General features: G+C 43.2%; 1 protein-coding gene across 3 annotated transcripts in view; it reads right to left on the bottom strand.

The window, feature by feature from the left end:
- The window catches only part of LOC111266650 (protein phosphatase 1 regulatory subunit 14C), a 68,436-nt gene extending 51,873 nt beyond the window's left edge, over window positions 1-16,563 (bottom strand). The window contains exons 1-2 of one of the 3 annotated variants that reach the window (XR_002684199.2): window positions 16,495-16,563; window positions 15,389-16,301 (exon numbers count right to left, since the gene is read on the bottom strand). Coding sequence is in view for 1 of the 3 variants with exons in the window: in XM_022844314.1 (XP_022700049.1) it covers window positions 15,389-15,468 (80 nt within the window). In the remaining 2 variants the exon portion in view is untranslated. Of the gene's footprint in view, window positions 1-15,388 lie in introns of all 3 variants that reach the window. The other 2 variants (XR_002684198.2, XM_022844314.1) reach the window with 2 other exon arrangements.
- Window positions 16,564-17,252: the final 689 nt, after the last annotated feature.

Raw genomic sequence — 17,252 nt, 5'->3', positions numbered from 1 at the left:
TGCGTTCTCTGTAAATGCTAACGATTGAGTAAACTGTTTGTCGTCATGCGTCTAATGTGGCGATGTGTAGTTTTCTCATACTACCGCAGAGATTGGCCGAGATAATAGGTCCATCTTAAAGCGTCACTCGTTAGATACGCCACCCTTAACGGCACTATCAATAGCTTCTATTCGAAAGCTCAAGTGTGACACCAACTAGATATGACTCCCTGTTGCCAAAGGTTTTCTCCAGCCCGACCGTGGATACTACTCGTATAGTCAAATTAGATAAAGCTTTGAAACCACAGTCTCCCCTGTTGGCAGGGGCATTGTCGCCATCTTGACGTGCTGGCCCACGCAAGCGGGCATCAAACGTCCTAATCGCTAGCGGCGATGCTTGATTATAGTCGGTAAAACCGCAGTCGTTTTGCACCTCTAGCACCACACCCATACCGTTACTACACTGGCGCACATCTCGATCGTTGTGTTACCGAAACGATTGGAGATTAGTTTCGAGTCTCGAGAATGAAAATAGCGGGGGCCGAGAGGCGCATCAGCACTTTTACGAAGCCTAGTTGATGGGCCAATTTTGACAACGAAGTGTACCTCCTCACGTAGAAGCTACAAGGAGCTAATGTTCATTTCTATTATGTTTTCGCAGCGGTAGCACCGACCGCTGTCGTCGCCGTTGGAGCTATACCCAAATATTAAACTCAAGCGCCAAATGCATTGTGGTGTAGCCACTGCAATCGCCCGTTTACGAGGCCATAGAACATTGTATTAGCGCAACTGGCTGATTTACCGAAGCCAGCACAGCCACCGGACGGTTTGAAGGAGTACGTCCTGTGCGGGGTTTTCGGCTTAGCCTCGAGCCACCTGTGAACGCCGAGCGCTCGCACACGGAATTCGTATTTCGGACGGAAAAGAGATCTTTAGACAGTACGAAGTTCCGCTGGACTAGCAATCGAATAACTGGCGCATTACTTATGTGGGTGGCATGAATCGAAAACGAAAAGCTTTTTGAAACTTACTAACTGTAAGGTTTTTCCTGTGTCTACTAATGGATGAGTGCAGAAGCTTTGTTAATTGACGCTACTCTAGAGGACTACTTTATGTGCGGTGTGAGTTACACCGTTGACGTACAACAAACGAGAAACAACTACATCAAAAAATAAATATAATAACAGAAGCAGCAATACCATTTCATGCGTGGGGGCTTTGTTTTCATGCCTACTTCTGATTATATCTATTTTTGCCAACTACATTTCAAATGTTGAATAGTAGAACTTACATTTGAATTTTCCTCTACCCATATGTGATCTTTTTCGGCACTGAATGACATCAATCGTATCAATGAAATCTACCAGACCGCCCGCATCTTTTGCATATCGCACTACAGCGTGACTTCATTAATGAGGTGTAGACAGTATGGAAGAAATGACAGGATTTTTTACTTCTGTATACATTTTAACGTGAACCTATTTTTCCCCTGAACCCCCTAGCAGCTGCTTGTACTTGGCGACCTTATAATGCTGTCATACGGAAACGTCATTCGATTAAGATCGGGCATAGTAGTAAGATAGTGGTGAAAGCACCGTCAAGATAACAATAAGACACCGTTATTCATTTTGGTACGAATGTTTTATCATCGTTATCATAGGCGTCATCTTGTTCAAAGATAGATCGCCGTTCAAACTATATTGTTGATTGACGTTCACGCGTTTTAGATCCTACACAGCAGCTGATTTGTGACTCCGTAACACCTCTTACTGCTGACTAGGAGTTCCTGTGTAGTACTAATATATATTAGCAATCCAAATTTCACATAGCCTCACATTCATCAGAGTATCAGAACTTTAACAGCTAAATACATAGCGTTAGTGGGGAAAAAGGAGTGGACAAATATTAGAGATAGAATGACCAGTCGGTCAGTACGATTCTGATATCTAAGATCCTCTTGAAGATCGCACCCCACGAGGATAAGGGAACAGCGATTTAGGCGAAGATCAAGGCGGCGAAAAAAGTTTCGTACGGTAAGAACATACGTTCTCGAGTTCGGGAACTGTTGAAGCGTTAGTTGACTCAATCAAACACCGATGCGAATTAAACTGAAGTCGCGTGCCGATGCTCATAGATACGTATATATCAACATTGCTTTGTATAATCTCAATGGAGCTTTAGTTCGATGGAAACACGACTCAATGCGTCTTCATAAGTTCACGTAAAGGTCCCATTCGCCATTAACAGAGATTGGTAATGTATTCACAGGTTCGTTGCCACCTCTACTTAATATGCACGTCCATAAAAATATATACAGCTGTATATAAAAGTGATATGTAAAAGCTATATATGAAAGTTTAATGTAAAAATCGGGGTTTATATTTTTTAGTTTGAAGAAAAACACAGTTTTGCTGCTCATGTGGTTACCGACCAGATTCGCTAGGTCTCGATGTTGATGACTATATGTTTCCTATTTCTTGCTAAGCGGTTGTTGGCCGACTAAACACATTAGGTAGGAATAAAAATATGACGCCGTTAGGCGCTGTTATTAATGCAATGGATTCTTACTCGTCTCTCATTCTTGATGCAAAAAACAATAAGAAAAAAAGCATGGTCTCAAGATAGGCACTAAGGCAAAGGACAGGGTGACCTCATTAACTCATTCCTTTCACATCTGTCAAAGCAGCTTTATTAAAAACCTTTGAGGTACACGCATACAATTGCATACGCCATTGTCGCTCCAACTATAAGAAAGGCATAAGACATTCTTTGACTTTGTCTTGGTTTAGAATTTTTTCGAAGTTGGACTGTCTCTCTATCGGTAGATCTAGTGCGATCATTTAATAGTCGATTAGCTAAACTCATTTGAACAATTAGCCTAAATAAAAACATCTCCAAATCACACACTCTCATCTATTACATGCTGTGAATTTCAGCGGCAACACTGCATTTGAGAAAACAAATTAGAGTTAATAATGTACGGTATTCGAATTAAGCACATGCTACATCTCTTGAATATAAAGCACGAACAACAACAACAACAACAACAACTGCGTCAATGACACAGCGTCCTTTCTAAGCTACGCACCGAAGCCATCACGTGTCATGGATCATATACCGTGCAGTCGATAACATGCACGTTCTCCCGTGCACTTTAAGACAATCTCCGTTTTCCTGGAGGAGGGACACTTCATTTAGTCAATTCCTGTGGACTGTAGGCAAAGCAAGAACAGCAGTAATCTTTGAACTTCCGCAGCAAGGCGATCACCCTCGCTATTCTCGATAGGAAGGTTTCGTGCTATTCCCCTTGTGTCCTTTTGCTCCTGAATTCCGCTTCCTTGTTTTAACGTAGGCTAAATACAAATGAAGAAGCTATTCAGCAAACCAAGTGCATAGCGTCTCTAACTTCTGGCCATGCATTAAGACGCCCGTTCTTAGAAGAGCCACTGGTGTCCCTATTTCAAGAATACGACGATGCATTAAACGGTTACCACGGTCGTCAGTAAAATAACGCGCGAGTAGATGAAACGGGCAAGAACGACTACGAAAAGAAGGCATCTTTCAGTATCAATGCAAACGAGTTCGATAGTTGCATGAGAATGGCACGCAACAAGCGAAAACATTCATTCAATGGTTAGTCATGCGACCGGCTCTGTGATTTGGCCATTTTCTTTGCTCTCTGTGAGAAAGAACACACAAAATTCGAAAACTATAGCTATCGCTGCGGAACAGACCGGAACAGATATCGTAACGAATAAAAAGGGCAACGTCGACAGAGGATAGGTATAGACGGGAGTGAGCTACGGCGGAAAAGAGAAGAGTCCTGTTTTGGAGAAAACGTGGCCTGTGTAGTTTTACGTAGCCGACGAACTTCAATCGGAGTGAGTTATTATGGTTATCTCATTTTCTGATTACAAGTGATGTTACTATTATTTGCATTTAGTCGAAGCAGCCTTAGATCAACCCTTTGCAGAACGATGACAGCCAGCAGAGGATGACTGGATGAAATTTCGATGAGAAGCCCATTGTCCATATACATGCTTTTCGAACTAACGCCAGTCGGAAGATTCGTGTCGACCGCAATCGGTGGTTCCCTGATCTGTACTAGCCGGCTGATGAGTGGCCTTGGTCCGGTACGGCTCAGCTATAGAATCGCCACAGGAACAACAGGTTACTATAGTGCTGTCGCTGGTTTCGGCCTAATTACTAACGACCTAACCAATACGGCATTAATTTATGGTTCAGCCGCATGCTCAGTGTGTACAATTGTACAATAATTCTAGCAAATGCCACTCAACGCTCCTCGCCTATTCGACGGATCCGATAATGTCAGACCGGTGCGATAGGATAAACGACATCGTTGTTACGTAACAGCGCTGATTTAACAACGGCTTATCTCGCCGATACTCAGTTGCAGAGCCGATCACAGGAAACGTCCGCAGATAACCGCAGATCAGAGACTCTGAAGTAACGTACATAGATCTGTCTATCAAGCTTATTAGTTACTCACTAATTATGGTGGCGTGGTGGTGGGCAAGCTTTGTTAAATTCAAACGCACTGTTTATCATTGTAGTGTTTTTTTTTTTTTTTTTTTCGCTAAAACCAGTAAATAAAGCACACGTTTACGTATACAGACGTTCGATAAAGATTTGTTTTTTTTTTAGATAAGCAAACATTTTTTTAATATTCCAACAATAGTCGTGATTTGTTTACCTTTGTTGGATTTGGAAAAAAAATCGTTGTTCGAAACAAATGTCAAAGCTGACGGGGACTGAGAGAATTCTGAGTGGAAGCATGTAATTGATAGTGCATTTTCAGTAGTAACAGAAACAATAGACAATGTCACCTAGCACACCAAATACCCTGTATAAGGACCGCTCCCACACTGTTACTGCTTTCATCATCATCAGAATTATCTTCAACATCGAGTATTTGCGATGGCCGTAGTCCAGAACGACTCATAGATCGGATGCTGGTGCATAAGGTTGCATTCGTTTAATATCTGTACACGTTGATTTCCCACCACAGTTTGACAGGCTGAAATAAGGACACAACAACGACTGCCGGATCGATGATATTTCTATTTTCAGTGGACAACGGCAGCTAACAACCTTTTGTTAGTGGGGTACGACGTCTCAAGACAGACCACCCCATAGCGCACTGTCATCTACAGCAACATGCAACATATAACATTCATCTAATACCGTGCAATACTTATAAAGCATAAGCCAGTTACCAGATAATGCAATAAATAGAAAAATCTCCATTTCGTCGGAGGTCTTTGGTGTTTTACTGGCTACATATTGGTTCAGCGAATGGAATCTGTTCATATCTTAATCATATTCTAGGCCAAGTACAAGTTTACGCACAACTAATATGTATTTTATGTTCAGATGAATGTAAACGATGCCCTCAACCGAGATACATAAAGAAGAGTTCTAAGCTTAGCGATAACATCTACATAGAAGACATTTTATGTATACATATATAATTATTTGATACATATATATTAGACAGACAATCTGGAGCCAGCCAGACAATCTTATCCTACACTTTTCGTATCGTAGAGGGAATGAACTTTAGGTAAGCCTACGGTATTTATACTGTAGTCCTTTTTTTGCAGTACTTCCCCATCGGTCTCGCGATCTCGGAACGACCGTCGCGTTCCTCTGATATAGCAGATACAATACTACCTTTGTGAAGCTATCTACTAGCTACAGTAATCTCCTACATTTACATCTACATCTATTTTTCATTGGCAGTTTTCAGTTACCAGGTAAACGTAGCGCAATATACCGACTTTGTTCCTTCCTATCAACGTTCCTTATCTAAGTGATAACGCTGCAAGCAGACAAATAATGGCTCCGGCAAATCCTTGTAACCTGCAAGTCATTTTTCCTATGTGACCGTCGAATGATGTTATTTGTGAGAGTCGTTAGGCCCTGTTCGGAGTCACTTAGGCTAAAGCCCTCGGCTTTAATTTCCTCGGCTCTGAATCTTTGTCACACCAGTCTCTTTACGACATGATTTTATTGTTAGGGCCTTTTTATAACTCTTTATGTAGCTTTATCTGTTTTCATAGAAAATCAGTTTGATTCATCGGACGCCTCTGTTGCGGGCGTTGCCAATCCGAATTTTTCCGGAAGTTTCAGTCCTGCGTATCTGTTCCGGTGGACATGTGCTTTTCTTCCAACGTAATCTATAATTTACATTTGATGTGCAATAATCTATTTACGGTATGCTAAATAATGGTTCCGCATTTCACGTTCGGTACTACCGTTATGCACTGCTTCAGATGACCGTTCTTTTCTAGCGCGAGGCGATGTCTCTGCCCGGTTTCCATGGTGTATAATTATATCTTTATCTATTAGTTCTACTGTTTATACGCGTATGGCCGCGTAACGTTAGACTAGGTTGAACTAATGCAGTTTGTTACATTTAGGTTTTTATGATGTGGCTCGTTTTGAACAGCCAGTAATTTTGCGGCACCGTTTGCCTGCCAATCAACATGCGATGGTATTATCGTATTAGTTGCTATGTGGAACGCCAAACAATTTCTGCGTACATTTATAACCCTCAACCTCTTTGGCAGCAGCAGTAACAACGACGATACGAATAACGCCAGCTATAGGAGACCGATGATTATGAAAATTGGTTGGACCTATGTTAGCACCGAGGAGCCAGTAGCATAGAGGGCCTGCTGCTCATCGCCCTCCTGCCAGACCTGGCTTCGTGACCTACTTACCAGCTGGCGGTTACTAACAAACACCGTTAGCATTGGCCTTCTTCGGGGGTATAACGTATGACGCCTGTGCCACTATGTACATATTATGCGTACACATACATTTATCATACGGAAGTTTGTTGCATTGTTTTGCAAAAACTGTTTTCGCACAGCTTGTTGTTTGTTAGGTTTTACGCGCGAAACTGCGTCAGCACCGAGTTCAACGGATGACAACGTCCGCCGGCAACACGAGGCGAACGTGCGTATTCCAGGACCCGCCAATGCCTGTAGCCAGCCAGCCAGCCAGCAAACACGTTGCCACTAGACCGACCCAAGGCGATTTACTGTTGAACTTATTCTCTAACTTTCGCGCGCAAGTTCATGTCCTCTTCTGCATCATTCATGCCTTTGCGCATTAACAAATTTATAGCTCGCGCACGAATTTCTCGGTGCGGAAATGCTTTTACAGAGTTCATATTCTATCGCTTCTGGCTTTTATGACTTGGGGATGAATACGGACGAAACCTTGCATTACAGGAAGGACTTCGTCGAAAGTATATTGACTCGAACACGCAAGACAGGCTTTTGATAGCAGCCTCACTAATGCTCCAATAATCATCGAAACATTCTCGTAATACAGCTTACCTATTGTTATCTGCATCTAGTAGCAAGCCAGTTAGGCCTTCAATAGCTCGCAAGGTCGTTCTTTACTCGCACGTGCCAAGCTACAACCTTCCCTTCGTTTCAGCACTGCGATACAGGTTCTAACCGAATCAGCCTAACCGCATAGACTCCATACATTATTTTGCGACATCGATCGTCGCTAAAACTCGATGCACGCGTGGATAGCGAAGCCGGAAGGCAGCCGTTAAAATACAGTTCAAGAAGACCGCGAGGGAAGCGTACCCTGGGGGTTTGTCGACGCACCAGCGGCGGCGGGGGCGGCGACTACTGCGCCAACAGCAACAACATCAGTGACAACTGGTCGTTGCAGGACGTGTGCTATGATATACAGTTGCCGCCACGTAGTTGATGGACAACACCCGCCGCAATGCCGATGGCGGCAGGCTATAAATAGAAACGTATGTTTCTGTTATTTTGACAGGTGTTGTGTTGTGTCAGGAGGGGCGTCTGAGGTAGGACCCGCAAGAATCCGATTGGGCTAAGGCCGTCATGGAAGTCGTACAGATGGTTGAGTTATGCCTGCACTTAATTGCTCGAATCGCACTTAATTATCATCATACTCCTAACACACCTAGAACTTTAGAATAGGCTTAATATACGTACACTGGTATTACTCTGCGTTTGATTGAATTGTCGGTGAATATATTTGCGATAGAGAAGTCGTTCGATAAGTGCAAGGTATACAAAGAAGTTCGTTGGCTCAATACATCGTTGACTTTATTATTGTTTAATGAAGCAATAGGTAAGCTCAATGAAGAATTTTACGTTGACAAGTGAATACCATGAACACGAAGATTATTTGAAGTTCGCGAGTCTGATGTTTGTGATAATAAAATATTAGACCGAAATATAGAAGAAAGAAAACGAAGCCAAAAAAATGTTATGTACAGTTGAGGATTTTCAGTAAAAGCGGCAGTGAAGTGAGTAGGGCCTTCTGCCGCTTGATAGTCCTTTGCGTCGTGTTCATCTACTGCCACTCTAGCATATTGACTAAGCTACCTATCTTACATAGTAATCACTAAGAGTCAAGTAAAAAATACTATAAAAATACGTAGTTTTCTATACGCTTTTGTATATATAACCTTTATTTTCGTCCCAGTTTCGCTCATTAAGCCGAGAAGGACGTTTCGTTCTCAGGGGGAGTGACAGGCTTCTGCCTTGTACCGTGTACTCAACAGTGTTTTTTAGCTTTTTTTTTACAGCAAAACCCGTTTTCCTACAAACTTTCGATGGCATCGGCGAAAAGAGATGCTGTGCGATGCGGTACAGTAGGCTCAATCTGAAGGCGTCGCTGTGTCTAGCCAGGGGTGAGAGGGGCTACAATGGCCGTGCTCCGGTCGCATCCTCTAAGCGATCGTACAGAGAGGTCCTGCTGCTTCCCACACAAACGCACAGACACAATCCGTGAAAGAGCGGTTGGTCCCATTCCTTACAGGATTCGTTACTCTGTTCACAGTGTCTTCTGCAAGTGCCTTATCGTTGCTGAAGCATTCTCGCCATGGGGCGCGGTCCAGCGATACTGCACACCAGCCTTTACAACCCAGGAGCTTCAAGTGACTGCCGCTGGTCATAGCAGGAGTTCTTTTGCACCCTGTTTCGTGCCTTCCTTTGGAGGCATCATTTAAAGGCGATGTAGAGACCTCTAAAGCCACCTCAGTCAGATAGTTTCATCCCGTTTAATGGAAACAGCATAGCATGACGCACCTCTACAGCACCTCAATGGGAATGTGGCGAACTCTGGCGCTCTTCGCTTTCCCTGGATAATTCTAGCAGAGAATTACGGGATCATGTATCCATCTACTATTAGTACACTGCAGGGACAGTCGGATCTCGCGGACATGACGAGTCGTGCCCGCTTGGTTCCATGGGTACCAAATAGAGTCTGGCTCACGCATTGACACGCAGGCATATATTAACATACATATTAAACAAACGACTTCGGTTAATACACCTTTACACACAGTCAACGTATCGTTAGGTGTAGACAAGCTCAGTTGATCTAGGGTGAGAATTATAGGGAAAAAAAATCATTTATTGCCCCCTAATTCGCCCGTCCAAAAGCTTCTGCCAGCTTTACCTCCCAGGCTTCGTTTAGCATTATAGACGAATTTACTTAACGCTGCTGTCCTGTAAAACGTCAGCCTGAGGACCAGCATAAGAGAAACGTCGATTTGCTCGGTGGTCCTTCTCTAGGCCTGAATCGAATTAGAAATGGGGTTCCGGACCCGGAAATGCAGACGTTGAGCACTACGGCAAGGTTATTTACTTTAACGGTCGGCAACGATGACTAAGCTATTTACTTCCTTTGTGCTCTGCTCTTCTCCCTCTATGTACACACGTGGCCATAATCCGAGCGATGTAGTTCCATCGTGTGACGTTGGCACTGATATGCCTTTCTCTAGATGGGTAAGTTTTCTGAAAACAAACTAATGCGCACATTAACTATGGCGCTCGTGGCTGCTGCTTATTACACGGGTATTTTTCAACAGACAGAAAGTAGTATTTCGAAAGCTTGAACTTCACTAGACCTCAAGGTAATATATTCAGTCTTCTTTGTTTACAGCTGTAAGATCTTTGAAAATCCAAGCAGAGCATTTGCGGGTGTCCATGTGTCATTTGTGAGCTCTAGCGTTAATACAATTATCATCACCGACCTATTTTCCTTTCATAGTTTCTTTGTAGTATTTAGTTATCTTCGCCTCTATTTAGATTCGAATACTGCAGTCGCTTTTACCAATTTAATTAAGTTTAATACCTCTAGGATGACTTTAAAAATTATTTACTTTAGGAAATTTCTTAAAGTAATTTTGCATATTATGGTTTACAATTTTCTCTTTACAAAAATTCCCTTTCTCCCACTTCCCAGTTCCTAGTTACGTAAACAGATGCATGCACCACATTAAGGTAGTAGTCGTCGTCGTCGATCCGCAAAACCATTGAAGCTCTCTCTATGGGTTGCTCAAACAAAATTCGCTGACAGTTGCTCCACAATCAGGGATTTTTGGGTAGCGGTCAAATACAGTGTTGTTTGCTTTTGCCCGTAAATATTTAGGACGATGCAAATTCGTCTGCTTTATCAGCGTTACGTCAATAGGGGCAGCCCTGCTGAAGCAGCAGCAGCAGCAGCAGCAGTAGTGCCACAAACAACAAATGGTGCGCTCAATGTCCGCCGGATACTTGGCATGCGCAAACAGTTTATTAAGTGTTTGCGCAGCTCCTTCTACCACGCTCGACAACAACACTTTTTAACATCGCTACGGGAGACTCCGGTAAACTAAGCAGCTCAAATTGCTGATGGTAAAACCTCTGCAGCGAAAAAGCTATTTTGTCCTCCTCATCAACAGCATCGTCTTCGTCGGCCACCTCTCCATTGGTCAGGCAAATGTCAACGCCATTAGCAACACACCCCAGACGTGCTTGACAATTGTCACACCATACAACTGTTTCTCTCAGCTATAAGGCCCACCGTCTTATTGTGGTTGGTTTTTTGGTTGAGAGGAAGGGAAAACTATAAAAATAAAAAAAAAAAAAAAACAGACGGATCTATCTGTCTTTGTCGTCACCGGAAACCGTTACAATAACAGTTGCCACACCATTTACGTTGGTTGCAAAAGAAATGAGAAAAGAAGATTAAGAAGGGAGCATTTGAAAAAAAAACATGGGGAGTCCAGCCAAATGTCCCCACTTGAGAGATCGGGTCATTATTTTCGTCATCGTGAAAATCAGAACCGTGATGAAGATGTCGCCAATGTAATTCACCGACCGCCGCCCCATGACGGGTTCAGCGCATCGTGTGATATGGATGTTCCTTGCGTTTAGAGTGTTTATCGGCTCTTGCTTGCGATAGGCTCTCTCTGCAACTCTTTGAATAATGGGCCATAGGGGAGGCAGCCAATACTTTTCGGTACCGTAGGCGGGTCGATGGAGACACATAAAGGTGGAGGCAAATTTTGCGGTCTAGTAACGACCGTATGATACTTGCACAGGTTGTACAATAGTTATATTAGTGGTAAACCGAACGAGAGTAATCCACAAAACAGTCTCTGTTCAGCGGCTGTGGCTGGGTTATGAGAACAGACTGACTACCGACAAAAAACGATATGGAATGAATTCATCGAGTGACGTTGGCTATCACCTTTTTTGGCAGACGTTTGCTACCTGTGACGATGCCCACACATGTTGTGCATATGTATAGGAATGCATTGTTTCTGTCTGGTTGGGCGGTCTCGTGTTTACATCTATATGTCTTTGGTCTTAGTTGTTATGCTTGCATGCTTTCCGAAAGAGGAACGGGGATCCGAGTAAAAAAAGGTAGACGTAATAATTTAAAACTGCATCAAATGATAGCTACAGTTAATCATTACACCGTTGTCTTGATAAAAATACGTGAGGTTGAAGTAGCAGGCGCAATGTAACCTACCATTCATAAAATCTGCAATCGCTACCAGTCATAGGATATCACTGGACAGCGGGTCGCTTGAACTCATTCTGCTTAAGTAGCCGGCTATCTAAAATAGAACACCAATGGATTACAAAGCTGCTAGCACTTTGGTTCTTTTTTTTTTTTTTTATAGCTCTATGACTCGCGGCAGAGCCACTAGCAACGACTATTGGCATGCATCATTACCAACCGTGGCTTCGTGCACATCGGCTACCTCCGAATCGACCAGGTGCTAAAGTTAATTCTTATGGCCTATTGCCGTTGTATAAAATTAGGCCTTAGCCACTAACCAACCTAATGATCAAATCTGCTGACTGAATGCCACAGTATGGCGTCGTGCAGGCTGTTCGTCCTTCGCCTACGACCCAAACACTTTTTTACATCTAAAATGCTAAATAAACGTTTTTCCAAGGCGGCAAAACTATACTTCGGCTTGCAATAGGGCATTTTATCTGACCATATAAGGTCTTTTGGGAAACTCGAACTCATTTAAGATTTCTGGAAAGCTCAGTGTAGGAATCTATTGCTTTGTATGAACAGCCAAATTACGTGTTGCCATTATACTGAAGCATAGGATATGGCATGCAGTTTTGTGCTCTGCAACACGCATATACCTCTTTGCATGTCTAGTTTAGACTGGATCCTTGCATACTGTCACCAACCACTTGTATGGAGTCCTCATTAATCCTATCAGCAAAAAGCCGCCTAATATAGGAGAAAGGAGAACACATGGCTATCTCACTGACGAGCTGTATTTAGAGCTGTTCGACTGTGTTTAAAGTGATATTTCGTCTTGCGATAGAATTTAGTAACGTTACTAGATACCGACGTTCTTAATACACTCCTCTCCACGCAAAGGGACTTTACGCAGGTAAGCCACTCTGTTACGATCTTCACCAATGGTGAATCTTGGATATTTTGTACTGTGTAGGCAAAATGCTGAGGTTCGTATTGCATACATCTAAAAGAGGCATTTTCTACTTCAATCGATATAGTATAAATGCCAAATTTAGTAACAAGCTATTCCGTTGTCATGATAATCTTAGTAGTTATACGCAAAACAACTTAGTAATTGTACGTATACATTTGCTAATCACTACTAATACTTCCCATCGCACACAATCGTCACCTAACACCTAATCTTCACTCTCAGAACTCAATCAACTAATACGTTTAACAAATCGAACGTACTTAATATAAACACAATCTACAATACGATGTGTCTAAATCCAGCTCGACTGATAATAAACAGAATTACAAGCTTCCCTCTATTTGAAGAAGATCCTCCTAGAGCTGAATTTCACTAATGCGTTTTCCTTTACCCGAAAACAATGGGAAAAAACTTCTTACCCCTGCTTGTTATTATGCGTTGTTTATATGACAGTGTCTGAACAAATAAACAATGAAACATGTGTATTGGATATGCCAGTCTCGTTCATGACAGCCGTAATTACTACTCACAATCTCATCATTGTTTGCCGCGATTACATCTTCATTTCAAGGCCTAAACCATTCATTAGCCAAGTTAGAAACGGTTTCTATTCAATACGTGCACACCGGATGTGGCTCAAATATGCTGCCTATGAAAAATTCTACCGGAATTTCGTTTTATGCTGATATCAGGCCGAAGGCCCTAAGAGTGATCGAAACGATTGAAGTACACACGGACTATATGACTACTAGCCAATATCATGCCACTATACCACGCGCGCAAAACTCAACTGTAAGCCAGCATGGATGCCGTATAAATATACAGGCACGCCGCAATTTACCGATTAATGTTTTAAAAGAGATGCCATCAATTGTGCACAGATTGCTTTGAATGCCTTTGCCATTGCATTGACACACTGTATGCGAAGGGCAAATGTTGTTGACGGCGGACGAGTTGAGACGAGGTACGCTGGTTGTATTGGAAGTGATGCCCCAAACTGAGGAACACAGTCGACTTCTCTGAAACTTGTACCATTGCCAACAAACGCTAAGGAATAAACACTAAATAGTTCTGTGTGTAGTGGCAGGCTCCAATGGTCCGTATAAATGGGCGTTTGTACGAAACGGACGGAAGCCAATGCTCAAGTCGTCTTGTCGACGATAGCAATCACGAAGAGCTAACATCCTCGACATTCAAGTAGCATCGCTAAACAATTTTATAAGGTTGCGATATTCTAGTACGATAGCGTAGTGACAGAATCTAAATCCTATTAAGAATCACCTTCACACGGGTATAACAGATACGTCGCCAATACGTTTTGTTCTTAGATACATTTGTACACACATTGCATTATTCCGCTGCACCATAGCAATATCGCTTTGCAAAAAAATATCAGCAAGATGCCGAACGTGATACGCTAATAATCGATCTACTGGCAATCAGGCCGATTTTGTTCGTTTTCGCACACGATTTTAGCCAGCTAGGGGCCGATTTCAACTACACAGTTTGTCCACACGATGTGAACGACGTGGTCACCACCACTTGCTGCCTTAAATAGGCTCTCATCATAAAAATGCGAAGCCCTCAAGTTACCTTCCACATCTGCCGTGTCCCTTGCATTCTCCTGTACCTTCTACGACTGCTCTTCACTGCCCGCCTCATATTATTGTATGCTAGAGCTGAAGAGTTCGACGTGTTTTAGGTAGGCACCTTTGCCTATTACAAAGTGTCTTTCTCAATTGGTTCCCGTAAAGGCGTCCATACCCACGTTTATTGGACGTAGAACGGGCACGGCCGTACATGGTCCTATACTCGCCTGTTAACATCGGCTGTTACGAATCGCAGTTGGAGACGACGTCAAGGAAGAGATCTCAGAAAGACCTGCTGGACCCAGCCCAAAAGCCACGTTAACAATACTTTTCCTTTGTATTTCATTGTCGATCATCAGCGATCTGTAGGCGCTTGAAAAGTTGACATGGAAGGGAAACTTGCTAAACGCTTCACAGTCTGGTAATCACATCCATGCACGATGCTTTCAGCATCGCTGATCGATGGGTAGACGTCAACCTCAGAAAGGCTAAGCCATTATAGCCTATTCTTGCAAAACGTATTTCGTTCATAAAACATACAAGCAAACACGTTGCTTTCGAATGAAAGAAGAAAGCGTATCCTGCAAAGCTAACCCTGAACTTGACCGTCGTTCTAGGGTTTTGACCGACGGCTTGCGTCTACAGAAATGTCTGCACTACAGCAGCAGCTTCTAAACTAACTCGAGAGAAGTGGCAGGAATCAATCGAAGACGGGCAATATGAAGGCACGAAGCATCACTCGTTAGAAAACACAGAACGAACCTCAACTATCGGTCTATCGATTTTAATGGATAGACGAACATTGTGTGCGCACCTTTGTTTTTGGTGCCCTTCGTAACGTGTGTTTTCTTTATATAGTTAAAATGTCATTAGATTTACATTAAATTCGTCAAGAAGACAGAACCTTGCGTGCGACATGTGTAGTATTTGTCTTGATAAAGTCACCTGAAAACCCGCTTCGTTCTTTTTGTTTCAGCGACCGCTTTGAAAACCTGTAAAGTGGTTGTCCACCACTCTGAATAAACAATAGTTCACTCACCTGCCAGAGGCGATCAGCTCCGAACTTTCTGCCGACGTCTGTTCCGAACTCAAATCCAAATTTGTATCCAAATCGCGCATCAACCGCCGCTCCCACTGGGGTTAAACGAGGAGAGATCTTCGTCTTTTTTATTATAACACTTACTGTCACAACGTACTCCCTGTCGGTCGTTTTGCTAACGTAAAGTGAGCATCTGAACGTCCTTTGCTATGTTTCTTCCAGCTGCTCCGTCTTTACCACCTCCGACTCAACTACACAATATAATTATATATTGGAAACTCTACACTGAATAAGCACTATCAGGCTTTTCCTGCAGTTCTGTTTCGTTTCGTCAACGAAGATAGTGGTGCATGCAGTCGTCACTAGCGCTGACCAGTGACACAACATGAAGCTAGCATCAGCTTGCAACGCGACCTCTAGCGACGTTCAGTTTCACTTCGATTTCGATCAATTAACGGTCCTATTTTTCTCTAACGAACGTTCCAAACGAGGCAGTAGCGATGGGTGGTACTGAATAAACCTTCCCGTGGTGTGACACTGTCACAGAATGTGTTTAATGTGTCTCGCTCGCCGACAAATTAAAGCAGTGATGTCACTCCACAGTCCGCTCCTGGCTTATGTATATATAACACTTACCTAGGCAACTGTAGCACAACGGGGTTTCTCCGTTCTATTCCGCCTTTCGACAACTGGCGGTCACAGCGGTACCAACTTGAACTGCTCACCCGAAAAATCGACGGTGGGTAGCTGGCTTTTCTGGTCTCACTGCCACTGCCGCCGCTGCCGTAGAGCTCGTCCGACTACTGCTTTTGGTAAATGCATGGAGGTAGCGACGGCCGCTGCCGTCGGGTGGCAAGGGTAGATTCGGCGCAGTGGTTAAAACCCGTACTAGACAGGACGCGCTCGCCTCCGTCTAGACAGAGAAGGGGACAAGATGGAGAGAACAAAAAAAAAAAGGAAAGGGATACAGAACCTTGTTTTGCCTTTATCTTACTCCGTAATCTCCTCCGCGTCTGGGTTTTATTCTATAAGGGCTAGATGTGCTGTTCTACGTCCGTAGGTTTTATTTTCCGTTCATGTGCTAGGTCTAAGTGTTGCCAACTAACCGTTTCCTTCTCGAGACTTCGCGCACTGGAACCAGCAGTAGCGGATAATGACGGTTCAGCTGGTTGCTAGACGGGTAAATAACCAGGAGTGTGGGGAAAGAGGGTGGGTTGTCATCAAGAACAACGGTAACGGTGGTGTGAGCAACACTATAAATGACAGGTAGGTGGCGCCCCCGGGTGAGCGCCGACGGAAACGGCGCAAGTGGTGGTTAAAAAAAGCGCGGGCGCCAACTGTGCCCAGGGCGGTGACAGCAAACACTATACGGGAACAAGTGGATGGTTTAAGAGGGGACTGTTTATGATCTCCAAATGGTGTCAACGCATTCGTTTGTTCACGTTTTGTTTGTCAAATAAGATCCATCGAAGCAGAAAACAGGATTTCTTCGACCTATTCATGATATCAATAGCCCTAGATGTTCCTAATGCCGGGGAAAAATAATAATATAGGTACTATCAATTTTATAAAGGATTGACGAAGTTTCAAATATTCTTTAGGGCTACGTTTAAAAGAGAAGCTACACATTTGTTGAAATTCGACAAGATCGTGGTTAGATTGAACCAAAAATTGAAGGAAGCTCACGGTTGTGAGTAACGTCGGCTACTACAGTACTACTTAGAAAAAAAATTCATGAAATGTCAATTATAACATTAATTAGGTCCATTAGTTGTTAACGTGACTGAAGTTAGTGGATACGTGGACTTCGTCACTGTTGGCAAAATTTCGAATGCGTTTGTGAAATTCAGTGTCAGCAATTGTA

Source organism: Varroa jacobsoni, unplaced genomic scaffold (assembly GCF_002532875.2).
Source record: "Varroa jacobsoni isolate VJ856 unplaced genomic scaffold, vjacob_1.0 scaffold_1105, whole genome shotgun sequence".
Lineage (NCBI taxonomy): Eukaryota > Metazoa > Arthropoda > Arachnida > Mesostigmata > Varroidae > Varroa > Varroa jacobsoni.
Note: the sequence above shows the minus strand (reverse complement) of the source record. Positions and strands in the feature narration are given on the sequence as shown.